Here is a 27448-nt window from a genome sequence, read left to right on the forward strand (position 1 = left end):
ATGACAAAGGCACAATATTTTGAATTTCATCACAACCACTGTGTTTACGGTGCAACAGGACAAAGCGCGAAAATTCGGTGACTCGTAGTGATACGAGATGAAAAGCAACAACGAAAAGTGGCAAAGTGGAGTACATATCGTTCCTACAGATGGCGCTGCTTTAAATCAACATTTGTAGAAAATCTAAGGCACTGCTCTGCGTATTGTACAGCTCGGTTTCTGTGAGCAAAAGAACCCGTTTCCAGGTTCATCGCTGGGAAACCCTTGATTTGCATCGTTGGGAAACCCTTGATTGTGACCGGGAAGCTGCTGTTGTATAACTAGTAGTAAAGTCTTGCTCAAAAGTCCTCTGGCCACACGGTTTGCCTTTCAGCCGATTAGTGGAGCACTTATAGCATCTCACAAGCTTGAATAGCCTTATCACATGGCAGTCCTCAAAGGCCTTTCCAGCAAAGGCGCCTCTTTTATTGAAGGAGGAAGACCTGAAAGGCGTAGCGACGCTGCTACATGGAGCAGCTCAAAGGTGGTACAATCGTTGGACTTTAGCACCCCAAGCACAGCACAAAGAGGCAGAAATGAAAGCTTCAAAACGAGTATTCTATTCATTTTTTGAGCTTAGAAATTTATTTTATCATACTTCCTTCCCAAAAGAACTACTGATAGCTTCTCTCATCAGCAGTAGCAAGTTTTATCGTCCTGGCCACCACGAGCATTCAATGTCACTGCTATATTTTTATTGTATTCAGATAGCAGCAAAATATAAAGATACATACAAAAACTAGATCTGCACAGATTTTTCTTATACTTGCAATATGTTGTGAAAGATTTTTAGCTGCTCAGATTTCCTCTTCTTTGCTTACAGTTTTTGACGCTGGATCACGCAGCGATTTCAGCTTCTCGGATGGCCGCCTTCGTCTCCCAGGCCCTTTGTTACAAAGGCATAACACTTATACCGTGCAGGCGCGCACCGTGCACCTCTGAACGAAAAGACCCGATTCTCTAAGGCCTTTGTGGTGTCCGTGTGACAGGTATAAGTCTCCGTCAAGGTGAGAAGAGCCTTTGTCCTCACCTTCTGGGACTTTATGGTCATCAGGGATGCCATATGTGGCTTCCATCTTGGCTCGAAAGCAAATCACATGGCCTGCAGACTTTTGACAAAGCCTACACCTTTTGGCCTAAAGTGCGGAATCGGTGAAAGGCATTTATGTGTTGTGTTATCACAAGAAATTCGGTGGACCCACTTCATATCATCAAAGTTTCAACAACCAGAGAAGCTACAAAAGTACATAGCTCGCTTCACTGATGAGTGCTTTGGAGGCACTCTACAATGACTATGCTACAAACAGATAAAAGAAAACACTGTTGCAATTGGTCGATGTGCTAGGAAATCACAGGGAAGAGTTTATCACAGCGAAGAAAAAAAGCGACTACAAGTCTGAGGTAATACGATACGATTTTGCATTCATGTTAAACTGCATCTCAAACTGGTCAGATAGATGTGGATAAAACTTGTGGCCCTTAGCTGAAAAATAGACACATTTTTTTCTGCACAAATGATGGCCCAAGTGTGTTAACAGTTGTGTGTAGAATAACAATCTGTCGACCTTTAATTGATGAATGTATTCATAACACAGCTGTCATGCCTGAACTTAATGGGATGCTGAGGCTATGAACTATCTGTGCCTGGCTTCGAATACCATGCATTTTGTGTGCGCCACTTTAATGGCTACCAGATCAAGCGGAAATGTGAATAGAGTTTTGATTGCATTCTATACAGCTACCACCGCCGTAAAAGATAGGCACCTGTGAACAAGTTTTGATTGCCACGTGTATGCTACAGCACACAATGACCTAGTCTGCCTTGCCATTGCTGAAGTCATGTTCTGAGTGAGCCTTTGCGACGCAGGACTTGAGAAAATGGTGGTAGGCCAATTCAATGGGGTCATTGAACCTAGATGCAAAAGAAAGAACACAACGATTACATTCACAAATATGAATACTACACGCTGAACATGGCCTTAAAAAACAAAGTACTTAAAAATACCGTTAAGAGATGTATAGTATTTAGCATAAGTGAAGCATGTAATGCTTAACCTTGTATTTGTGGCTACGTGAAGCTTTCTTTTCTGCCTAAACCAACTCCCCTGCAGAGAAAAAAAAAAGAAGGATGCTTCACTTACTCTAGACTTTACGGTTTAGACTGCACCAGTGTTTCATACAAATGAAAGCATAATGGGCAAGATCTGCTCACATGTTGTCGAAACTTGTTCTCAAGTAAGCTTTTGCACAGTGACAAGATTATGTGAGCCTAGGAACAAGACACTCATAAAGAATAAGATTACTCATCCAGAGGATTACAAGAAGTGTGGAAAATTTTTTTCAATTAAATTTGATTCACACATTTTTGTGCTTGGGGCTCTGAAACCTAAAATGCTCTCAATGATGATGACTAAAAAATTGTTACAATAGTAAATATCTTAAACCACCGGCAAAACAAACATTGTAAAAACTGATTTAGTGAAATTTCACTGTAAGCCATTCAAACATAGAAAAACATCCTCTGTCAACCAGGTTATATGGCTGCATCAATACAGATACCGCATCTTGGCATGTGCAGAACTGTTCAGTGTTGAACAATGACTACACAGTGGGGAATAATGTTATGGTATCATCTGCTCATCAGCAACTGAATTTAGTCGGACGCAATTACAAGATGGAACTTACCCTTCGAGCTGCGTCTCATCAATATCGTCTACAGCGAGAAGGTCGTTTGCACAGAGGCTGTCAACAACCGTTGCATCTGGCAGGAGGCACACGATCTGAACTGGGAATTTGTACTCATTGAGACATGCAGCAGCCATTTTCACAGTCGCTTCGTCAGCTTCTGAGGCAACATATTCCTGGAAAATAAAGAAAAGAAATTAAATAAAAAGCTATTTTGTAGCAGGTATATTAAGGGAGAATATTTCTTGCACAGTCATCCTGTTGGGCCTTTATAAAAATTAACTGGTCATTCCCTATTAAGCTGCTAATAAGGGGTTAATTATTTGCCCAAAAAAGTCACTGCTATTATCACTGCCTTCTTACACTCTGCACAGTTTAAAACGTACTAGGGCCTTAACTCACTGAAATACCATGTCATTATCCATGCAATGTGATTTTTGGGCAAGCTTTTGAACCAACGTTACCAATGTTTACCATAAAACAACCTTCACTCCTTGCAGAAAACTAGAATGCACACTGTGCAGTTTCGTTTTCAGAAATGAATGTGAACAACTCACATCCGTTTACAAAATTCGGCCTAATTCTGACATGCAGTCATAGTTTGGCTATTTACCTAAAGCGCTAACTAAACACATTCTAATGCTGTTTTCATAGAACCAGCAAACTTCCCTTAGGGTGTCGGGGAGAACTTCAAACTGTCATCTCAAAGTTATTTTTGCAAGTCATATAGTCAGAACAAAATTACGTGAGATAGAGAGCTCGGCCTTTCTCCTCATCCAAATTAAGAATATACTACTATTACATCTTTGCGCCACATACCTAACCTTCGATTTACCACACCCTTATTGATCAAAGCTTACATACCTATGGAGAATTCTTGCTATGGAAACATCATGACGTACTGTCGTCATCATCACCATAAGCCGAGCTGAATTTACTACAAAACAAAGACCTCTACCAATAGCCTCCAATACTGTTGCTGACTGATTTTTCAGACTTGGAGGGGGCAGGAAAATAAATCCGATTAGTCAAGCTGTTGGAAAAAACAGACCCCACTGATAACTGCATGGTGTTACGGGCAGTTCCATGAAACTTTCCTAATCACGTCTGAATTGTCAGCGGCTGAAAAGCAGTCTGTGATTGTGATTTCTGTTTCACATCTGCTGTGGCCATGTCATTCTTGCAAAAATCTTGTCATTCTATCTAAATCTGAGTTGCTTGGCATCTACCCTGACTCTTTAATAAACTGTCGATTGCCAGTTCTACATATAACGTGCACTGGCCGTCTTTAATTATGTTTTTTAACTTGAGTTAATAATCCTGCTTGTGTATGTTCTCTAACTTATGCTCATTTCCTTTTGATTTTTTTCCATGAGTTCAAAGGTTAGTTTATAATTTATGGGGATTAGCGCCCCAAAGCGGCTCGCTATGAGGGACGCCGTAGCGAAAAGCTCCGGAAATATCGACCACCTAGGGTTCCTTAAAGTGCACTGACATTTCACAGTACATGGGCCTCTAGAATTTCACCTCTATCGAAATTCGACCGCAGCGGCCAGCATCGAACCTGCGCCTTTTGGGTCAGCAGCCAAGCACCATAACCACTGAGCCACCACGATGACCTCAAAGGCTAGGTGTGAGTCGTGCGTACTAGTTGTGCTATAATGTAATGCTCTATTGCAGCCCTCTTTGTGCCTTGCAGAGCTCTTGTTAAATTAATAAGAGCTGTTAACTGATAATTAAGAGTATTCTGCTCTCAAGATTTCTGGGGCCTGCCAGCCTGCAGGATTGCACCAGTTTTATGCATGTTAATTGTTCCTTGGGTGTTCAGACAATGCCAAGCAATTAGTACTTTCAACCTCATTTGTTTAGCAGCTGCCACAAAAAGGTCCAAAAAATGTCCATTTTCAGACGTCTGGGGGATCGGAGGTTAAAAGTCGGGTTGCTCGAAGGTTTGATCATCCAAACTATGGTGACTAGCGGATGTCATTTGGACGTCAAATGCAGTGTGGGGTGTTCCATGCATTGTGGATGTTCATTCCACTCTTTCGAGCACATCCTGCATAACAACTACACACTCACTTTAAGTTGGGCCGTAAGACTCCAGGAGCTCACAAAGTGAGCCTGCAGAAGTTTCTGAATGGTTGGGGATGCCAGCGGACCCTGTCTCAGGGTCCGGGCGCTGCCTCAGCAAGACTGGTCGTCCAGCGGACCCCAGGTGATGACGGAGTGCACCAGCTTCTGCTGCCTCCTGGCTTCTACGACAGTGGCACTCAGGTTGTAGTATGGAACCTGCAAATATGTCGAGGAGATGGGCAATCGGCCAGACGTTCTACAGATACAGAATGTGAGAAGGCAGGCCTTAGATTGCAGTACAATAATTTTAAAGAGAAGAAACCAATGTGAAATAACGGCATAAACTAGAAAAGACCTGCAGAGGAATGATGTAGGGTTTAACTGAGTTCAGTCAGTTGAAGGAAAAAAAATAAAATGCTCCCAAAAAACAGATTATGCCTGGAAACACAAAGGCACTTGTTTGTTGTTCTTGCACATTTTTAAGTGTGTACGGGTGTCCCGCATTTTTTCCAAATGGTCAGTCACCCTTGTGGAGGACAAGCCTCATGCATATGCTCCCGTCTTGCTGGTTTCTTTTCTTCTAAGGTAAATACCGACCAGGCCAGTAAAACAGGCTCTTTGGCACAGATATTGCCCTGGGGTGGTAAATAATGCGGAGAGCAATATAGACATACTACTTGTCTGTTTTCTGCCCTGTTGGATGGCAAAAAATCTGAACATTCTTTACAGTACAGTAGAACCTCGATGATACGACCCTCACGGGGTCGCGAAAAAATTTGTATCATGCGAAATTTTGTACCACCCAATCAAACAAAATTCGCAGAGAAGCATGAAAAATACATTCATGCAGATCTGCATGTTAAAGCTGACTGGTTTTATTCACGGCAGAGTGGCCCCAGCTCACTACTTGCAGTATATACACAGCATGACTGGCAATTGCGATGCCAGCAATGTGCGAGTTGCGAAACGCTGCACACTGCTCGTGGTGTGTACCACACGATTAGCAATCGTGACGTGGACAATGTCCAGGTAGCGTTTAGTGCTTTAGAGTGCGGTTGCAGCTCGCGCATTTGTATCATCAGCAGTGGAATGGAAGAGAGTTGGAATATCTGAAATTCTGAACATTATACACAATGCATTTTTAAGAATTTGTACCACTGCAAAATTCATACCAATCGTGTTCATATTACCGAGACTACTGTAACAAAACAACTTTGATTCTGTGCAAAAGTGGTTAGACAAAGCAAGATGTGATACAGAAGGAACCTGAAGCTGACCAAATCCCACAAAGGCCTTAAACTAATTATAAGAGAGCAATCAGGGCAGGCTTAGAAAATGGAAATAACATGCAGAATTTAAGCTGTCACTCACTTTCAGGAAGGGGAAGAACATTTCATCCAACTTCCTAAATGCCTCTGCAGTGGAACCTTCTGATGTCCACTGTTTTCTTGAAAGGCACCCATGAGCAGTGTCCAAACTAAGGCACATCTCTGCAACTCTTCCGATGTCCACTTCTGTGGTGTGGGTGTTGTCTTTGTGTCGTTGTGCCAGCCACTCCAGATCTGAAAACGGTAAAAGAAAGAAGACATGCTTGCAGAATAAGTGTGAAAACTGAGAAATCTCAATTGGATATGTCTTTTTATGCTTGAGGCAAATTAATCTAGATGGAGCTTATGCAGCATTGAGGCAGAAAGTTAAGCGAGCACATTCATGGTTCAAGGTGTGCTTTGTCATATCGCCTTCTTTGTGTCTGTGTAGCCCTACTGTTTCTTGAAGAAAAATGTGTGCCAACTTGCTGAACTTTCTTGTTTGCTAGTACTTTGTCCTGCTGCTTTCTTTGTGTTTGTGTCTGTGTAGTGCTTTTGTTTCACAGTGGACACCTCTTATAAAGGTCAAGCTGGCTTCACCTCAATGCTGCAAGCCCTACTAATAGCGGAACAACAAATGTTTAAAACTAGATATTATAGCTATAATTCATGTGTTTTATGCAGTGGAATATGTCCACATGGTTACCGTGACAACACTACAAGATCTGTGAAGCAATAAGACGAAAGTTTACCTTTTTATCCTCATTTTACTGATGGACAACGACGCCATGATTAGGGCAACGTGCACTGTGAGAAAGCCAAATTAACAATTTACGAAAGGGATCCACTATGTAATACTTTTTGATGTAAAAATTTTCTTCTGTTGAGGCTACAATGGCTGTGCTTTGGTAGGCATCTCTTCCCAGCAAAGTAAAATATACTCTGTAGCTGACAGTTCTGTAATGTGTCCCGAGTTCCTTTCTTCGCTGTCCACGTCCAACCATTCAAGACAGTCCGAGCAGTTGCAAGCTAACCAACAAGCTCAGGCACAAGCTATTCTGGGTTCTCTCCATGCTCGCTGACATGAACTGTGAAGCAATTGAACAAGGCTATACAAACCAACATTTAGCTGCCGATCAGCAGGCACGTAAGCTTCAAAGTAATGCAACGTGGAGCCATCCTCGCTAATGACCACACGGCCTCTAAACTGCGATGGCGTGAACCACAGAGGCCTCTGTGGTGGGCTGCTTATCTGGAACTCGACGTGAGATCTGTTGGGATGAAGAGAAAGTGAGCCGCAAGATGTCACACGCTGGCTCTGTTTCAATATAAATGCTTTTGCATCAATAGAGACCTGCACGAGAACTGGCAAATTACAAGAGATCAAATTTAGTAATAAGCAAATCAGTGAATCGACATAAGCTACCTGCTTTTACCAGATGTGTAAGGTTTCCATTTACTTGTTTTAGTGATCGCAAGCCAAACTTGTCAAACATTTATGAGTAGCTGCGACAGCATATCTTCCAATGTTTGGCACCTGAATAACAGACTGCTATTGTTGACATGGAAAGGAAACTACAAATATCACTATCAACAAAACATATGCCAACATAGCTATAACTGCTAGACAGCTAATAACTTTAATGCCAAACGAATACAGACTTTCATGAAAAAAAAAAAAACTACAAATGTGCGTTTAAAATAAACAATGCCAAAGACTACTAGCCCATAGAAACAGAATTGTGACTGAAAAAAAATATGTATATACATGAACAAGAAAAGCTTGCATAATTGAAATAAAGTAGCTTCATGCCTAAGCTTTTAACAAACTGTTTCTTTCTAGAGAAAGTCTGCACAAGCCAGTCAGACAGGCCGTGCCGTGTATACGCAATGCTTGTTAACCCTCTCATCTCTAAAATTACCCGTTTTGAAACCGTTATGCACCTATTACTTAATAAAAGGCCACACCAACCTGAACACAATGTCTAGAGTGCCATTTCCACTCCTTGCCACTATGGCAGCTGTTCCAGCAGGAGAAGCCCTCGTGGTGAGGAAGATGTTTCGATGAAACATTCCAAAGAGCTCGCCAAAGAGTGCTTCAGCTGATGCGTTGTATAGTGGCGGCGTGTAGACACTGCCTTCAACATGTCCATCAGTGTGTGGCGAGCCTTTTCCTTCCAGCAGCCACCATGGGTCCCCGTAGACACTACTGCGAGGTGGCAGGAAAGCTGAAAACTTGGACAACGGTAATATCTTCGTTCCCTGATAGGGCTCGTTCCATGACAGGAGAGCGTGGAGGTTACTTTCGGGATCCTGCAAAGTACAAACCAATTCCGATGGAATAACCACTGCCTTCCATCTCAACATAGCTGAATATTTATTTATTTATTTGGGACACTGAATGTGCCGCACGGCATAAAATGTGATGTCATTAACAAACGTTATACGTCCACTTGTAACAATATGTTACAAAAAGGCATGAAGTCCGGTTATGTGTAAAAAGTCACATAATCTTCGGGTGTAAATGTTTTTCGTTAGCCACAAGTGGAAATTCGGGTTATTGTTTGACTCAAGCTGAATAAGTGCTTCAAGAAAGCAGCTTGCAATCATGTTCATCATCAGCCTACTATACCCACAGCAGGACGAAGGCATGTTATTTTTATGTTTACATGTTATTTTCCTAGTATGCAAATTTTGTTTCTGTTGGAAATCAGTATTTTGACGATAATATTAAATCTAGACCACTATGTGGACTGAATTTGCGCAGGAGCGGACAATAAACAGCATGGAAATTTGGACACCTTGCTGTTTTAGTATATGTCTAAATATTGGCATCTATGGCAAACAGAGATGTCATTTTGTTTGCCAAGGGAAGCTGAAGGTGCAGTGATTTCGATAATCAAAACACAATTGTTTAGTCATGCTTCACAAATTTATGACCTTGTAAAGTTTACCAATGCCCGATAGGCCCACCTTGAATGTCGATATTCCAAGTGTTGTACAATTACTGATAAGGACAAAATTAAGAAACCGCTTTGATTATGGCACTCTTTGCTCATTAGACTATGTAGCCTTGCAAATAAAAATGATTTCTTACTAAGCCATTTTGTTTGTATTGAGGTACTAATCAATGGCTAATTAAAATTATTTTAGGTACTAATTTACACCAAAAAGAAATTTCAGATTTGCAATCAACATAAAAACAACGCAAGGTGAATTAGTTTCGTTAGGATAAAAGTAAGGAGAATAGGTCCAAGATCAGTGTCTATTCTCAACTTATCTGCCTACCTCCAGTCCGTTGCCCTAAGGGCTCGACATGAAATTGCAGAAAATGCAGCGAGCTATGCAAATTAAAATTATAGGGGTAAGGTTTAGAGATGGAGAGAGAACCGAGTGGGTTATGGAATAAAAACGAGCTCACAATATCCCAGCTGAAATCAAGAAGAGGATATGGACATAGGCAGGGCATGTGATGCAGAGAACTGATAGCAATTGTCAACCTTGAAAATTTTGTTACAAACAAAGCATAAAAACAAATCACGTTAACGATCTGAGCTGCAAACCTTTACTGCTATATTACGTGACCTCCCAAATACCTTGTAATGAGATAAAGCATGAACTTTGAGCAGGAGTGTCATGTTTGACTGCCTACATGACCTGAATCTCCATACACTGGAGTGTGCTGTCCATATGTAGGAATCAGGATAAGCCAGTTCCTGAGTATTTTTTCATGGGTGGGGGAGGGGAATGCGCACAGAGGGTCATTGAGATGTGCTGCACGAATTCTCTTAGAAGGGTGACTGTTCGGGCTATTGGGTAATTGGGTTATAGTGGGCAATAGTCGGCTAGTGTTCGATAGTATGGTGGGTAGCGCACAGGGCAGTGGGTAGCGCTTGTGCTCTGTGGTGTCCCTGCTTTTTGATCTATGGTACCTCACATGAATTCTCTAATTTCTCTGTCTTTAATTAAATAGCTTCTCTCTCTCTGCACATGCTTCGTATGAACTAATACACATGAGGACAGCATGCAGTCAAACTTTCTAGAATTCCGTCAATACAGTGCATGCAGCTTTGCGAAGTAGCAAAGCTAGCCAAACATTTTTACAGGGTTTTCTACCTGCAAAACACTCGGAAAGAGATATAGGATCAGCGGCTAGATATTTCTGTTTATGTGGTGCGGTTTACGTGTGATATGTGTTTACATTTTTGTTTATGTGATGCTCCAAGACCGAACAACTCAAAAACAGAATTTTGAAGTTGAATGTGTAAACATTATGCCGCATCAGTAACAGAGAAGCATATATCCCATTGATCATATGGTCAAGGCAGCAATGAGATTTGGCGCGGGGTGCAAAAAGGCGTTTGTAATTTGTCATTTTAAGCTCTGAGATCGCTTATAAAAATATAAGCAAATTCTGACAAGCAAAGCTAAACTATATATGTCTCTTGATTGTGGACACCATGGGAGACGGTTAAATTACCCTAGCGTCACAATATGTCTCCTGCGCACAGTTCTCTGACCACAGAGAAACAAAGTTTTTTTTTTCCATATTCTTACAGCCAGTATAAAATATTTGGACGTGTTCGAATATCTGTATAACATCAGTCGAACTCACCGACAACAGTTCTTCGGCGACGTTTTTGGACAGTGACTTCGCGTCTATGCCGTGGAAAAGACATCGAACTGTGACATTTCGGCTTTCGAGATTTCTCGAATCTTGACCGAAACCTACCGAGGCGAGCAAGGGGCCGACACTCGCATACACGTAATAGAAATCGGGCGTAATCAAGCGGCCAAGAAAAAGGTAGTCTTGTAAGCCATAATTCCGAGGTTCGTTACTCAGGCACGACAGCGAGAAGATTACTGCCGCGATAGCCAGAAGAGCGGAGCCGATGACAGCGGCTGGGCCGAACTGCCATGAAATCGTCATAGCCCTCTGAGCTTTGTCATACCGTGGGTTCACCGTGTTTTTGAGGGCCGACAGACGCTGTAAGGATTTACGTATCGCTCAGCGCCCACAGACGCACAGGAATTTGCGATCGCTAGCATTGCATGTCGCTGAGTTTACGCTTCCTACAACTCTCCATTGCTCGCATCAACTCGATCAGCTGTGTGTAGTCGCGCGCTGCGCGCTCTTCAGTTTCGAGCCGCTACGCGGGAGTGGCGCGCATGAAGAGTGTAAATTTGAGTTTAAAATTTAAAAATAAGTTAATGACCACAAATTTTTAAAAATTTATAACATATAAATTAAGTAAAGGAACTTGAATATTATTACTAACAAAAGCTCGTAAATATGCGTATACGATTGCAGCGCCACAGTTGTTGTGGCGGTTTTCAAAAACGTTAATAAAAAGAGTAGTAGTAGACTGCGGAACTTTATTTCACTAGGCTGCGCATAAAGTTTGTTGTGGCTGGGCAGATCAGAAACTTCAAATGTGACAGCATTCTTTGTGTTCTGAGCAACTTTCCTTGCCACAGCGGTAAGCCACGCTTTTGTGTTTCAGCGAACGGGTCCTTTCATCGTGTGCACTGTGTTATGATAGGTGGTGTTATTCATTGGAATAATGACAGTTGTTACCTGTTGCCGGGTGCCTGTCATTGGGTGTCCGAATTGTAAATGGGGGTTGTTTTCTTCAAAAAATGAATTTAGCACGCAAAAATCCTTCTATTTCTGACAGAGACGCACTCCAAAATGGTTTCGTTACTGTGTGAGCTCCAGTTCTGGACTATGAAGGATGACGTCGAGGTCAAAGGTAATCCGCGTATTTTAAAACGGCCCAACGCACTACTACTGTGCGTTGATATTTTCATTTTGCACTCAGTGATGATGCTCTTTATACACCTGGTTTAGGTAATGACCTGGGCTGCTTCAAACTCTACGACAAAGGTGATGAAGGTAATTAAGTTGTTGCTGCTGTTTCGGGTATGATCCCTAGTGTGAGTGTCATAGGAGTCTTGCATAACAGTAACAACGGCATGCCACTCACGTATCAGGTTTTTTTTTTTTTTTTGCAGATCCTGAGGAGTTGTATCTCGATGCAAAGGAGGCGTACGCAAAAGGTATGTGACGTACTTGGCTCTACTTTTGGTTCATTTGGTTTATTTTCGAGAGCGTGTTTTTTTTTTTTTTTTTGGCAGCCAAAGACATTATGTGGACTCCATCCAACAAGCGACCGGAAAAACTACGGGAATGCATATGGGAGTTTGAGGTAATGCAGAACCATTCGTGCTCTGTCATAAAGTATGGACTGTGCATGATGGCTTCTTGCCCATATACTGCCAGGTTATGATCATGCTTGCAATTCTGGAAGTTTTGCACAAAGTGCTACAAAAACTAATGTATCATGGCCAAGTGTAACAAGGGGGACGTGAGGTTGAGTCAAATGCTTCACTTTCTCATTTTGCATTTCTTTTTGTGCTTTTGTCTTGTATATGGGGCACAGTTCATGATAGTGTACATGTTAATTTGTCGAACTGTGTGTTCCTGTGTTGCGGAGCAAAAAAGAATGATTTAATAAGCCATTTTGACTGCCAGAAATTATCTGTTGTTCAAGCAGAACAGTAGTGATAACTGCATGACCTTTAAATTGGTGTCATACACAAATAAAGCACTCGACCAGCGACTTTGTAACTGGATAATTCCAAGCATTTTGCAGCATTAACTCAAAGATTTTTAATTCATGCAGGACATTTTGAATGCACAGAAGTGCATTAGTGCAAGGTGGATTACATCTGGATTGTTGCAGGTAAGTTTTCATTTTGTAGCCTTGCACCATCACATGTTACTTTTTTTGTTATTGCTTTTACGAGATTATTTTACACAGTGTATATTTGTGTCTAGGCTTGTATGCATGCTGTTCACTGATCTTGCACGTTTGGTCATGTGTGCAATGCCTCTTATTTTCCTCTTTTTTTTTTTACAGTTTTTCTTTCAAAGCGGTGTGTGTGTCTTTGTCCAAGTTGATCCTGATTCGTGCAAGCTACGAAGAGTGAGTGTTGACAGATACCTGATCGGCAGGCTTGCATCAGAGCACATTACAGATGGTAGGTCATTTCTGGGCGTGCTTGTCAAAAAAAATATTGTAGTGTTTGTACACTGCTGCAGAAAAACAACTGTAAGTCACCTTCCAGGAAAGTGGTTATTATGTGCAAGTACCGATCATTATTGTTATCGCTATTATTGCCAGACAAAATCTGCAGTTATCAACATGTAAAAAAGAAAATGGAGCAGGGCTATAGATTTCTTTTTGACTGCTTGCATGCATTGATATCGCACACAAATAAAGCATTAGGCCAGCGACGTTGTAATGTTAAGCTTAATGACAGGGATAGTGTGATGGGTAACTGGCCTAGTGGTTTAGCCGAGGGTGACCACCGTGTGTGAGCTCACCAATCTAACCACCAAGAATTAAACAGCTTATTCAATCAAGAATCCAATGAACAAGAATAAACTACAAAAATTTAAACCATATTGCAAGGCTTGATATAGAATGCCATAACTAAATTGCCTTGTACCATGATAAGGTACTGAAAATGATAAATTATGGTTGTGGATTTTTGGTGGAACATTCATCAAGCTGTACATCTATGCAATCATACCAGTGTGATTGTTTTTTTTTTCTTTTCTCAGCTATTCTGGAAAACCACAGCCTACTGGTCTCCTACTATGAGCCAAAGATGACGTATGCCTGTTTTGGGAAGCCACTGGTTGGAACGGACGGTGTTCGCAAGCTGTCATCCGTTGACGCCAAGGTTGTGACTTTTGACATCCTGGGCTTGGCAGGGCGGCGTCTGGAGCGGAAATTGAGCCTAAATTCATTGAAAGACTGGGTAAGACAAATGCTTTAATTGCACAAGTGTGAAAATTTTTTTTTTTAGTAGCGGTTACTGACATTATTTATTGGCTTACACAAATTAATAATACATTTGTATAAATTTTTGTTTGCAAAATGCCCATTTATGTAAATTTATACATGCATCAATAGCTTTAGAGCATCAATTTATTGTTTTACATGTACAATGCATGCCACACTATAAAATTTCATGAAATTAAAGAAAACATCTTGTTGAAAAATTGCATTTCTTACCATGACAAGGACTATAACTTAACATGCTACTCTTGGATTAGACCTGTGTAATGCACCAAGATGATAACTACGTGATGAGCAGTATGTTCTAAAACTGCCGAACAGCCAGATAATTGTGAATTAGACAGTGGTCATGATGTGCTCAGTGTTGCCACTTGTAGTCCTTTTATTGTGAATTTGAGCACCCTTTCCAGTGAAAGAAGTAAGAAAATAGAAAGGACAGGAGAGGGGCTGCTCACTCTGCATCCAGTCACGTTATGTCTCTTTCCTTGCTGCTTTCATGAGGAAAAAAATGGAGACGGTTGGTCGATGACCAAACTATGAATGTTTTTTTTTTTTCCTGAAAGGATGTAGTACTTCTTGCTCCAGGCTATGACATGTGCACTGCAATTGATAGCTCTTTGTGTGTCGTGTTTCTCTCATCAGAGTCTGTCAGGCTGTTCTTGGCCGTTTCAGAATGTGTTGCCAACAAGCCTGTGACTGCATTCTGTGATACAATGTGCATTCAAATTAAGGGCTTTAACGAGACCCATCTGTTTGAAAAACTGCATTGGTAGCTGCGATTAAGCGTTCTATTGGTATATATTCCCTGGGTGTAACTTGCTGCCATCCTTAGTGTGCTGTTTTAATGTATACTAAAGGAATTATAATAGGAATTCCAAGGCCAATATTTTATGCAGGATGTGAAGTTCTCTCTCTAGTTGTTCTAATTTTGGGAGATTTTCTCATTTGATGGCATTGCTTGAAGAGTAGGGGAAATTTTTGTTTTTGGTACATTAATTTGTGTGAAAGATTGTGCAGTGTAACTGCACTAATTAGATGAGGTGAGGGTTGATTAGTGCATAAAAACCGACATGAAAGCTGCTGTTTTGGCTGTCAGTTTCAACATTTTCCTATTTTCATGTTGGGACAGTGAAGGAAAATAAATGTTTGCATTTTTCAAAACTTTACTGAATGTGGAAACTATGCTACTCTGCAATGTGCAGGTGTTGAATTGGTGGTCAGTTGGGGATGGTGAAGTGTGGCCATGGATGCCATCAACATCAAACCGTGAACGGTCGAATATGGTGGTCTATGCACTCAATGGGTAAGGCACAAATTAATTTTTTTTTTGGACAAGCAGTTATATAGTCAGGCGAATATATATTCACACTTAAATTTTTTGGGGGGCACTTTTTGCTGTGTTAAGTGTGGAGAAACTTGTCGGTGTGCTAGGGAAGAAAAAAGAATGCAGAGCAGAAAGTATAATGTCTGCTGTGTAAAAAGGTGTAAAATGGGTAAATATGAAATTGACATTTGAAAGGAATACATAGAACACTACACAAAAGTTCTATTTATGGCCTTCTAACCTTTGCAATGATAAACTAAGTATTCATACAGTTGAAAGTAATCGTTAAGGGTCAATGTTTAAAACATGTGCCTTTAAATATTTTCAATCCTATGTTGCAAAAAAGTTTTGCATTTTTATAGCCTTCTAACTTTCGCTCTTAGTGATAAAATAATTTTGTCTTTATACAGTTGAAAGTAATTGTCAAGTCAGTGTTAGGGACATGTGACTTCAAATATTTTCAAACATTGTGCCGTAAAAAGTTTTTGCATTGCTACATTTTCTGTCCGGACAATATCGTCCATTCGGCTTGCAGGCCTAATGCGGAATTGCTAACCTATGGACGCATTGACAAAATCCCGGTTTTGGTGTCGTTCAGGTATGTCGTTCTCCATGCTCCCTGTTTGGTTCTCTACCTTATCGCTCAGCTGTGTGTAATGCCAGAATTCTTTGGCTGTGTAATATTTCAGTGCGAGACATTCTGCAGCAACTCCATGTTTTGTGCATCTTTTTTTGCTTTTGCAATCTAGTCAGTATCAGTCGAACAAGCTCTTGATTGTTGAAGAGGATGCCTCCCGCGGTGGCAGTGTTGCAGTTGACGTCTGTGTGTATGAACTGGGCCGAGGGAAAGTAAGTAGACGTTTTTCAACTAGTAGATGGCGTGTTACCAGCTGCATGCAATAAACTCGTTGCTTTTTTGACTCCTTGTGCTCTGAGCATTATATTCGGTTGCAAGTTGCATTGCTTTGGCAACGTTTTGCATACATACTTGGATGTAAAATAGTAGCTCTCTTGTCTGAAAATACACTCTGGAGCTTTTATTGCATCGTCAGCAGCAGCAGCTAAGTTGCATCCGCTGCAAGGCAAATATATGTCCCAATGCCCTCCATATACCCCTGCCCAATACCAGCCATGGCCACTATTTGTTTTCCTGTGAACTTTCCTACCTTATTCGTCCACCTTATTATCTGCAGCCTTTAGATAAAAATGAAACAATGTATCTATATTGGCTAGCTAGTATGAAAATGGTTGTGCTACAGTAATTTAATGATAAGAGAACAAATGATCCTAGATTACATAGCCATGTAATGTACAGATTTCTGGCATTTGTAGTGATGGCTGTTCTTAGTCCTGGTGACCGTTTGATGGTGCTCCTACTGCACTGTTTTGAAGCTAGTTATGGTTTGGGCAGTAGCACGACAGCAACATTGTGGCGTGGACAATGGTTTGATTTTGTGACACTTTTATTGTCACTGCTTGGACGTCAGCCTAATGTCAGTTTCTATTAATAACTGCCTAATCACGCAACTTGCAGGAACAAATGCTGACCCCCCCCCCCCCCTCCCCCCGCCTTTTTTTTGCAGTAATTTATGTCTCATTCTCAGAGTTGGGCAGAGAAAATCATGGATTTGTTGGTACTTATTACTGTTCTTTTCATTTATTTTCCAGTTTGAGAGGGTTTCCATGATATCCATCTCCCTACAAGGTACAGTGAGATGCTTTGGCGGCTTGGAACTTGCGTAGCCAAAAAGGCACTCACTTTCTTCTGCGGCCCTTTCTGCAGGTCATGTAGTCACGTCCCAGTGGAATAATGCGGAGGACAAGCTAGTCCTACTCTGCGACGACGCTTCTTTAGTAAGTCATTCTACAGCTTGCTTGTTTTTGTTGGCGCCATATGTGCGTGCAGCGTGACCACGTTGCGAGAGGTAGGAGCCAAGAGAAGGCCACGATTCAGTTTTCAGACTGCCTTATTGTATCGTGCAAGAGCACAAGATTAGTCAACAGAATATGGGCAGCACTCTGAAGTAGGTTACCTGGCATCATCCGGTCGTTGTGCATTACACTACCAGTGACTTTTGTAGTGAAAGCTACATTGGCCACGAACTCGCATTCCCTCCGTGGTCGCACCGCACCACGTGACCAGCCACTTGACTGGTCACGTGACCAACCGCGTGACGAACCACGTGACAACAACTAGCCAGACAACCAGACTAACCTGGACTTGCAATCAAGATTAACCAAGGCTAACAAAGCTATGCCTTAGTTTTCGCTACGTATATCCTGGCATAGTCGAGCTACGCCACTGCCAGTTTTTTTCTTTTGTCCTACAAATGCAGCTCTGTTTTGAATCCATGATGCATTCTTGTTTATCAGAACTATAGTCGGATACAACTCAAGAGCGAAGCGGCTTTCCCCTGTCAAAGAACCGCGTTCCAGCCAGTGGCGTTGGCCGATTCTTATGACCCTGCTATCATGACAATGCAAGGGGTGGCAAATGAAAGGGGATAGTCCTCCTTCCATGGTCCGGAACAGTCCTCTCCCTGCATTGTCATGCAAGCAGGGTCATGAGAATCGGTCAACGCCACTGGCTGGGTGGGGTCCTTTGATGGGGAAAAGCCACTTCGTTTTCAAACTTCTTGAAATGACAGTTTGGTCCTGTTGACAGCAAGTGTATTAAAAAGGCTCCCCTTACTTTCAACTTAGCATGATTTGAACATATGTTTGCTTCCTTTCAAGTCCTTATTATTGGCAGTTGACTGTATTCTGTGTCATTTTCACATATGGGTGTTTTATGACAGAGTGGTTTTTGTAATGGCTGTGCAGGGTACAAGAAAAACACAGGATCGGTTTCAAAGATGAAAGGCTGAAGTGGTACCATGTATATAATAACAGACAATGATGACTGTGATGCTTGTAGACTTGAGGCTGTTTCTGGCATGAAGTTTTTGTGTGCATTGACACAAGGCTTTCCTTACTTGCTTCTTCCAGGTTCTCTATGATGCTGTGCGCCAGACAACACACTTCACGACAACGTCCTTTGTGAGGCCTTGTCTGCTAATTCTGAACAGTTTTTCTTGCAGTGCATGCTGCCTTGTCTAGTTATGATTGTTTTGACTGGAAGCTTCGACCTTTTAGAGGTTTTCACATTCATTTACTACCATTACTAGGTAAATTTAGCTGGCACATTTATTGCTAATACCTGGAGAGCCACCCACAAATAGGATCTTCTAATATTTATCGTAATTTAAATCTGGCTAACTTTTTGCTTGGGTCAGGTCATTTGGGCCACAGTGCCATAGCGCACTTAACACAGACCCCAGCTATTTGCCTCATTTAGACAAAACGGTTGACTGTACCAATGTTATAGTGGTTAAGCAACAGCCTTTTTGTGTAGTTTAAAAGAACTTCTATTTGGGCTAGATGGTTCATTTCGATCTAGAAAGGAAAACAGTAGCGCCGAAAAAACACAGACACAGTAGAATAACGACTTAGGACGAGCGCTAACTTCATCTGACATTATTCCTTGAAAGGCGAGCAAATATACAGAAAAATCTTAGCATGCGCAGACAGAAATCTGACGTGCTATCAACAAAACCGTTCAAGATATACGTCTGTGAACCTTGCTAAAGCTGAGATTGTATATCTTGAACGGTTTTGTTGATCGCACGTCTGATTTCTGTCTGCGCATGCCAAGATTTTTCTGTATATTTGCTCGCCTTTCAAGGAATAAAGTCAGATGAAGTTAGCGCTCGTTCTACGTCGTTCTTCTACTGTGTCTGTGCTTTTTCGGCGCTACTGTTTTCCTTTCTGGATAGCTTCTTGTGTGGGTGGTGCTGTGATCTTGTTTCATTGTCTCCATAGTTAACCACTGGTTAAAAAAAATATGTATTAACAGAACTAGCCAGGCCTGGGGTACTGCCCGATCTTAATGACTTCAGGGACATGTGAGGCTGTGCTAGCCAAGTTGCATTTACAGTGGGAAGGCTTACGAAGTGAACAGAAAAAAAAAAAAAATGAGTCCCCTTACTCTAACAGAAGTTGGTCACTAGGATGTAGCAGGTGGTCACCAACCTCTTGCACGAGTACTGCGATCAACCCAAGGCCCTCAGATCCCAGCAGCCCTGGGGCAACTGACCGAGGTGGCAATTGGCAGTCAGACGTGCGATGTGGTGGAGAGTGCTAAGAGCCTTTGGATCAGGACAGGCTGACATTGGAAACTGGACATGGATGTTAAAATGCAAGAAGCTTGAGTGAGATTAGCCTAGTTGTGCATTTGAGGGGCTGTTGGGCATTAAAAAGGATATTGTAGGGCTCACTGAGGTATGGAGGCCTGTTTAGGTGTATACGGTATTGAAGGGTAGGCATGTAGTGTGTATGGCGCATAGTGGTGTATAATGCTTTTAGACCTTGAAATCTGTACACTACTTGGCCGGGGTTATTTATTGTATAAATGTTAGCGTAAAGCTTTTCTTTCTTCCTTTATATTTTTTTGCGGGAGTCCTGTCTTTTGAGTTCTATGATGTCCAAAATTTCAAGTTAACTGAAAGTGTCTTTTGAACTAATGCTTTTCGAAATTCATTTGAAATGCTGCATGCAAATAAAGATTAAAAAAAATTTGTTTGAAAATAAAGCTATTTGCGAACCAAATAAATTTAAAGCATGACAAGCTTTCCATATATATGCCCCAAAACTTGGTTGCTTCCAGGTTGGTACGAAAGTCACCTGGCACCCGAGTGGCACTGTCATGTTCTTCGCTTCTGAAGAAGGGCAGCTTCAGGTGGGGCTCATCCTCTTTACTCAATCCGCCTGTTTCACACGGCCGGTCTCCTTGTGCACATCTCTTGTCCTCCAGCTCCACTGGCTGAAAAAACTGCCAGCTCCCACTGAGCATGCTGGATACAGATGCATGCGACAGATGGTGGCAGTTGTCAAGCACATGCCTTCCACTTTACAGGCATAGTAGATGTCATGCCCCTGCGTCTACCATGCGCGTTTATTTTCATCCGGTAGCAGACAAATTTTCGCCTTATTATTTTGAGAAAGGTGGATTGCATTGTCATTTCTACATTTGAGATAAAGCACTTGCTGACATTAAGGTGAATGTTTCAAGCTGTTATAGTGGATCTTGAAATTACCAGAAAATAACTTTTTCTTGCTTTGGTTGGCTTCTCTTTTTTCGTGTCTTCATTTCTTTAGCTTATAGGTTTGAGTGCTGCAAAGATGATAACTCAGTGCACTACTAGAGGAAGGTGGAAAAGAAACTCTTAGTTTAGTTTAGTTTAGGGGGGTTAATGTCCCAAAGCGACTCGAGCTATGAGGGACGCCATAGTGAAGGGCTCCCGAAATTTCGACCACCTGGTGTTCTTTAACTTGCGCTGACATCGCACAGTACATGGGCCTCTAGAATTTTGGCTCCATCAAAATTCAGCAGCCGCAGCTAGGATCGAACCCACATCTTTCGGGTCAGTAGCCGAGCGCCATAACCACTGAGCCAACATGGTAATGCGGAAAAGAAATGTGCTTTATGTATGTGATGGTAGAGGTGTTATGAGAGACCCTAAGTCCAGTGTCTTGGTCCTAAACACTTTTAGTCTTAGTATAGTTTCACTTCTTGCTTTGTTTTAGTAGAGTCAAACTCCGTAAAACCCATCTACATCTGTGTGTGTGTGTTTGTATGTGCATGCACGACACATTCACACTCTAGCCGCACATATGTGTAGCTAGAGTCTGCCACACTGGTCTAAAAAGGGGGAGATTTTATTTTTCTAATGGCTAATGCTGATTGGCGATCCGGAGCAAATTTTTCTGCCTCGAGACCGAGGACCGTGTTTTAATGAACGATTTGGATTCAGATCCTGAATTTTGATCGGGCTGCAACAGTGTGATCCCTAGACTACCTAGAGATCTTGCTCTTCGCAGATTCATTCAGCTGCTCCAGACTGCTGATTGGACTGTGCCATAATTTTGCCAGTTAATATTTTATTCTGGGCAGTCCTATAAAATGTAAGGAGGAGAGTATCTCACGCAAGCAGAGGCATTAGTTTGAAAGTTGAAAAAAATAAATAAAAGAAAATGGTCATTCAAAACCAGTTAATTGAGTAAACTTCAGTTTAGGCTGTGTACAGACTGAAACAGTGTACAGTACCAAATGTTTTTGTTTCTTTTTGATGCAGTGTTTCGATACCGCTCTGTCCACAATCCAACTGAGGCTGAATGATGAGTCGGCCAGTGCTGCATCTACATTGAACATTGGCTCCTACCTGAGGTATGTTTGAGGCAAAGTTAGAAGTGGGGGGGTGGGGGGCTGCTTAAATACAGGGAAGATGAAACTTGCTTCATGCAGTCTTGCACATATTTCTCTGCAGCAAATCTGTTATTGCGCAGGTATTTTGTTCTATTATATTTTATAGTTTATAGGAGTTTAATGTCCCAAAGCGACTCGGGCTATGAGGGATGCCGTAGTAAAGGGCTCCAGGAATTTCGACCACCTAGGGTTCCTTAACGTGCACTAACATTGCACAGTATGTACATGGGCCTCTAGTATTTCACCTTCATTGAAATTCGACTAGCGCAGCGGGGGTCGAACCTGCGCCTTTCGGGTCAGCAGCAGAGCGCCATAACCAGTGAGCCACCGCGGCAGCCTATTTTGTTCTATTGAGTCCAAAGGTAAGGCCTGATTCTCACAGCCGGTCTTTCCTTTGCTCCGTCGGCTCTGTCGTGTCTGCAGTTGACGGAGGGGGATGTTTACCCGCTACTGTCCGAAACTGGGCGGCCGCGCCGCTGGGCCCTGCTCTATGTTTTCGTCGAGCGGGGGCGACGGTGCCCCGCCCCACGGAGAACATGCTAGTCACAGTGTGAGTTCGCCTCACGTGACCCCCGGCTTGCTTGCGAGCGAGCGATGGCTCTTGCGAGCGTTGGCGGCGGCAATGCGTGGGTGTGTGGGCACGAAAAAAAAGGCCCCCCCCCCCCCTTTTTTTTTCTCCGTCGGGAGATGCACGTGTCTTGCGCCCCGAAAAGCGCCGGCTGCCAAGGAGCAGCGAGCGAATGACAGTTTTATTTCATATGGCAATATACCAGATGTTCCACCTAAACGAGTCTCTGACTGAGCATTGTGTTTGCACTGGGCACGGGATATACGATTAGCGAGTTTTTATTGGGGTGCTCAAGTAGCACCACTGTTATCTATTTGGATTTCTCGAGCTATCTTTTAGAGCTTTAAGAAAAAATTACTCGAACGGTACCTTGTTGCGAACAAGAAGTCAATATTTAAATAGCTAGCTAGTCAGTCTAAACTAATTAATCGACTGTGCAGTGCGAAAAGAAAGTTAAGCAGGGCTTAACCATGGTAACACCAAACGTCGGGCGCTAGCATTTGGCAGTGGCCCGGAACAAATTTGGAGGTCACCATCGCGTCGGGCGCACTCATTTATGGTAGCGCGTTCAGTTATGGTTGGTCCAAATCGGCTGAGGTCAAATTTTTCTGGGGTGTCCCGGGTTAAATTTAGAGACTACCATCATATCGAGCACATTGAAATTAGCCTGTACATCGATTTTGGTCAAAATCAATGAAGGTCAAATTTCAGGGGCGGGATGGGCCAAATTTGGGGCGTGGAATGGGCAACATTTCAGAAACGACGCGGCTCTAATTTGGAGACAGCATCGCATTGGCCATAGTCAAAGTATGCTCGGCATCTGACTTAAGGCTGTTGCTGTGAAATCGCTAAGTGCGAAGGTCACTTCAATGTCATATACGCACACCGGACTGAAGCTCAAATTTTGCATTGAGTAGAGAGCTATCACTCTAATACTGCAGAGTAGGCCACACGACCCTCAACAGTACTGAGCCCATTTCATGCTCCTTGGACACTCTTTCATTTGTTAAAAGCATGGTTACATTTAGCTGGACACCTGGTCTATTTATATGGAGAGAGGAAAATGTAGGGCAAAAATTTATCTCGCTCCTCAACAAAGCATTAGCTAGTTCGAGCACATACAGTGAATACACAGCTGTAAAATACAAGCAATTGTGACAGACGTGGTTGTATACACAGATGCATATCAGAATAAAATGCATTAAAAACAGACAGGAATGTCAGCAAAACGATATGGTATGGAATGTTACTATCATGACGGAGTTATCCCTTTCAGACACTCATCGAGTTCTGCTATTGAGAAATACCTTAAAATTGGCATGTGTAATTCCAAAACCCTCATTTTTACAAAAAAAAAAACGACTGGTTCTAAAGCTTCGGGAATGCATGCATGCTGCACATTTCCACGCTCACTGAATTACTCTTATTCCTCCATAAAACCCGCTTATAAACTGATTATCTTCCTTATCATTCGATAATGCTTTCACAATGAAAGCGCAGCTACACTGTCCTTCAGTATAACCACATGCCGAGTCAGGAAACAATGAAAAGACAGCACCACAAAATTCTTCCTAGGCCTGCCTTAGAACTTCCCGACATCCATGTTTTTTTTGAAAAGCAATCATTTTTCCTAGACGCGAAATGACCTTGCCGTGTCTTTCTGCCTGAATACCGCTAGTGTTAAGCAAAAGGAGTACGAAGGTCAATAACAATAGCTGGGGCCTGCTGCCAGTCCGCAGGCCTTGCTCGCTTGTCGAGAAGTGCCGCCAATTTGGGCCCGGCGCGTGTACCAAAAGGAAGTGATCCACTGGTAGAGTTTGGAAAGGTCCAGCTGCGTCCTGCTTTAAGAACGTCTTAATGGAAATGAATGAGGCTAAACACTAACTACGCGTAGGCAGCCATGTCAAAGCATGGGGCAGGAATGAAGGTTGGGGGTATGGGAGGTAGAGAAGCAGGCAAGGGAGCACAAAAAGGGATGCGTGTCGGTGACATAAAAGGGAAAAAACAAGGTAGGAGAAGAAATGGCAAGAGAAACCTGGGGAGAAGTTACCAGAAGGAATATGAACAGAAATGTGCACGACTTTGCCGTGATTGAAAGCCTGAAAGCAAGGTAGGGCGAGAAACAGGAGAGCCGGGGAAAGGTGGGGAAGAAGAAATGAGGGAAAGAAGGAAGGTTTAAGCAGAGTGATTGAAAAACTCCTCATGGCATGAAAGAACACTCTACTTAAGCCGTGGGCACACACTTGGCAAAAAGCGTCAACAAGTGCACTACCGAGTAAAAAAATTTACAAAGAAATGACAAAACAAGAAATGAACAAATGCAAGAAAAGGCATGAACAAGGCAGGAAAGACTGAACGTCACTACTGCTGTCACGTGACCATGACCAAGCCACTTCCAAAAAACGAGTTCCGACATATGTTCGTGCAGTGTTTTCAGAAAGCCACCAACCTCCGACAGCATGGCTACAAGACCAGTGGTGGAACCACGTTTCGACCCCGAACTTTTGATCGAGCTCGTGAGGCCCCATTGATTCCTTTATGACAATTGGCGGCTGCATTTTGAAGATACCCAGATGAAATAAAATAGATGGGCTTTGATCGGGAAAGAGATGTGCATAACAGGTGAGTCCACTTTCTTGCGTATTTTCGCTGAGCACAATAAGTGATCGTGAAATCATTTCAGGCGAAGCCACGGCAAAATATTTATGAATATAAAGGACCACTGGCGGCGGCGAAAGAATCTGAAAGATGCTTTCAAGAAGTCAGGTGCTGGGGTGTCCGACGTCCCCGGTATTACATGGAGGTACTTCGGCATAATGGAAAGCCTGATGGTGAAGGAGTGTCTTGGCATGTAAGTGGAACAGGGGAGGTCAGGGGTGCCGCGACAGGTGGACTGCACATACATTATTCGCAGCTTTGGTACAGATAAGTGTCACTTTTTGTTTCAGGGTTGAATCGAATTTGGTGCTGCCAGAACTGCACTGTAATGACACAGAAGAGTAATTATCCGCATTAAATTTCATAGAACCCATGGCATTGGGATTACATTTGAAGCAGTTAGTACAAATAATATAACGTACATGATGGTGAATGAAATTAATTTGCAGATGGGATGCTTCATCGTATGGCAGTTGCGCGATGCCTGGCAGCACCTCCTGGTACGTCTGGTTTAGCGATATTCCTGCGCATGTTTGTCATGGTAGAGTAGCTATAAATCTGAACGGACTCTACCTACTAACTCTCTGCATGCGCTGTAAAAAGTGTGAGTGCATGTGAAATTTCAATAGCTCTTTTCAACTTATTTTTAAAGGGCTTTCGATCGAGATAGCAGGAAGGTCGCATAAGGTATGGGCAAATAGTTTTATTTGGCGGTTCTGTGCACTTAGTGAATTCGATGCTTTATTTTCAGCTGCATCCCTGTGGATGCTAATGGCAGCCAAAATGAATGCTCTGAAGAGGTTGCCCCCCAGACACCGTGGATGCAAAACAAAGCTCCGCGATGCCCTCTGAAACCGAACAAGTAGGTCACACTTGCCTCAGATGCATTAGCTAAATGTTATGAAATAACAATAACCTTCAAAGTAGCTATATACAGGTGTTCCAGCTAAATGCTAAAAAAATCAAGTGTCCTAGGCTGGTGAAACCAACTCAGTGTTGTTGAGAGTCGTGTTACCAGTCACTTAAGCTTCGGAAAAAAAGTCTGAATAAGAAAGTTGTAGGTCATGATGAAAACCAGCCGGCTGAAATGTTTGCAGCTAGATATTGATATTGTCGGGTGGATGCCAATGAGCGATTACTCCATTATTACAAATTTACTCTGCTTGTGGGGTTTCCCCTAAAACATTTGACCAACACTGTTTCCACTTCAAGTTATTGATCAATTCGCTCTCGCCCTACCTTAAGCTTGCCATCCCAGTTAGTTCAATTGGTAGAGTGACTGCTCTAACCGTATGGCTGTGTTCGGGTGGATGCCAATGAGTAATTACTCCCTTATTACAGATATTGTGTACGCAGCCTTATTTATCGCCCAAGAAAGAGAGCGCGCGGAATTCAAACTGTATCACAGGTTAGTGGCGCTACTTGAGCACGCAAGATGCTAACTCAAAAGAGAAAAAACGACATCTCCCATCCCGCTCCCAGTGTAAGCAAAATGCCCTCCCGGACGCAGTGTTCCAGGAATCCACGGATTTTTTCCCCTGGCACTTAAGTAGATTTACAGTAAAGTGGTAGATTCTGATTTTTGCGCACACTGTCTTGTGGACAGTAAAAAAAGACATTCAAAGGGTATACCTGTTACAAACATTTCAGCCTTGAAGGTATTGGTGAGCGCTACCAAAATACGGATAGGGAAGCGCTTGTCTTGTGTGTTCGTCCCTTTCCGTATTTTGGTAGCGCTCACCAATACCTTCAAGGATGCATTTCCAACTAGCCCCAGTTGTAGCTCTTTTGACTTAAACATTTCAGCCAGCTGTTTTCCAGGGTTTGGTTTGTAGGGTTTAACGTCCCAAAGCGAATTAGGCTATGAGGGACGCTGCAGTGGAGGGCTACGGTTAATTTCAATCACTTGGGGTTCTTTAACATGCACTGACTTCGCACAGTACACGGGCCCTCAAGTATTTCACCTCCATCGAAATGCAACCGCCGCGGCTGGGGTCGAACCCTAGTCTTTCGTGTCAGCAATTGAGCACCATAACTACTCAGCACCCGTGGTGGTCGGCTGTTTTTCAAGTTGATCTACTACTTTCTTATTGGGGTTTATTGACAACTTCCCGCTGTAATATGCTAACATTTCATTCTTGGTTGTGAGTTAGCTTTAAAATGCGCATTAATTTCTCTTCTTTTTTTTTTCAGACGGAAAGTTCCCGACATGTCTAATGAAGACGACATTACAAGGGTCACTGGTGTGTTTATGAACGCAGTGCACGCATTGGCCCAAAGAGAAAGGCCCCACCGCTGCGATCTTTTTTTTTTATTTCATGTTGGAAACGGCAAAAACCAAGATGATCCATCAGCATGACATCCTGATGAAGAAATGTCACGACGCTCTGTTGAGATACAGTACTCCAGTGCTGAATAAAATAGAAAATACTGACACAGTCTTATCGTTCATGACGGATGTACAGGCTAATATCGTTAAGTGCCTGTACTGCCATCATTGAAAATTAATGTGGCAATAGGAGGGGATATTCAAAATTCCGCAAGTGCGGTTTCCCCCATAACTATGTTGCCGAAGACAAGATGGCCGACTTCTGTATAAAAAAAGCTGCGTGGGCTACA

The 27448-nt window shown here is 42.5% G+C and overlaps 2 protein-coding genes and 1 pseudogene across 5 annotated transcripts in view; 2 read left to right on the top strand and 1 right to left on the bottom strand.

Annotated features, from left to right (window-relative positions):
* Positions 1 to 902: 902 nt before the first annotated feature.
* Positions 903 to 11224, bottom strand: LOC144104097 (selenoprotein N-like; annotated as a pseudogene). Its single transcript, XR_013308433.1, has 7 exons — positions 10720 to 11224; positions 8077 to 8417; positions 7224 to 7375; positions 6169 to 6359; positions 4804 to 5013; positions 2725 to 2900; positions 903 to 1951 (listed from the first exon to the last, which is right to left on the bottom strand). The product of XR_013308433.1 is annotated as a selenoprotein N-like (transcript).
* A 228-nt stretch (positions 11225 to 11452) lies between these two features.
* frtz (WD repeat-containing and planar cell polarity effector protein fritz) overlaps positions 11453 to 27448 on the top strand; it is a 43971-nt gene continuing 27975 nt past the window's right edge. For both annotated transcript variants that reach the window (XM_077636903.1, XM_077636904.1), the window contains exons 1-16: positions 11453 to 11584; positions 11783 to 11857; positions 11956 to 12000; positions 12120 to 12164; positions 12243 to 12313; positions 12791 to 12850; positions 13028 to 13148; positions 13735 to 13934; positions 15178 to 15278; positions 15835 to 15897; positions 16049 to 16148; positions 16968 to 17004; positions 17083 to 17153; positions 18288 to 18338; positions 20005 to 20076; positions 21473 to 21564. In XM_077636903.1, coding sequence (XP_077493029.1) covers positions 11797 to 11857; positions 11956 to 12000; positions 12120 to 12164; positions 12243 to 12313; positions 12791 to 12850; positions 13028 to 13148; positions 13735 to 13934; positions 15178 to 15278; positions 15835 to 15897; positions 16049 to 16148; positions 16968 to 17004; positions 17083 to 17153; positions 18288 to 18338; positions 20005 to 20076; positions 21473 to 21564 — 1190 coding nt within the window. In that variant the 5' untranslated portion in view covers positions 11453 to 11584; positions 11783 to 11796. The remainder of the gene's footprint in view (positions 11585 to 11782; positions 11858 to 11955; positions 12001 to 12119; positions 12165 to 12242; positions 12314 to 12790; positions 12851 to 13027; positions 13149 to 13734; positions 13935 to 15177; positions 15279 to 15834; positions 15898 to 16048; positions 16149 to 16967; positions 17005 to 17082; positions 17154 to 18287; positions 18339 to 20004; positions 20077 to 21472; positions 21565 to 27448) is intronic.
* LOC144104100 (uncharacterized) lies at positions 24620 to 25523 on the top strand. Of its 2 annotated transcripts, none has more exons than XM_077636906.1 (3): positions 24620 to 24793; positions 24855 to 25022; positions 25279 to 25523. In XM_077636906.1, exons 1-3 carry the CDS (start codon positions 24759 to 24761, stop codon positions 25445 to 25447), a joined length of 372 nt encoding a protein of 123 aa, XP_077493032.1. In that variant the 5' UTR covers positions 24620 to 24758; the 3' UTR covers positions 25448 to 25523. The 2 variants fall into 2 exon arrangements, with proteins under 2 accessions (XP_077493032.1, XP_077493033.1); XM_077636907.1 differs by lacking the exon at positions 25279 to 25523 and adding an exon at positions 25120 to 25272.

The sequence above is a fragment of the Amblyomma americanum genome, chromosome 9, assembly GCF_052857255.1.
Source record: "Amblyomma americanum isolate KBUSLIRL-KWMA chromosome 9, ASM5285725v1, whole genome shotgun sequence".
Classification (NCBI taxonomy): domain Eukaryota; kingdom Metazoa; phylum Arthropoda; class Arachnida; order Ixodida; family Ixodidae; genus Amblyomma; species Amblyomma americanum.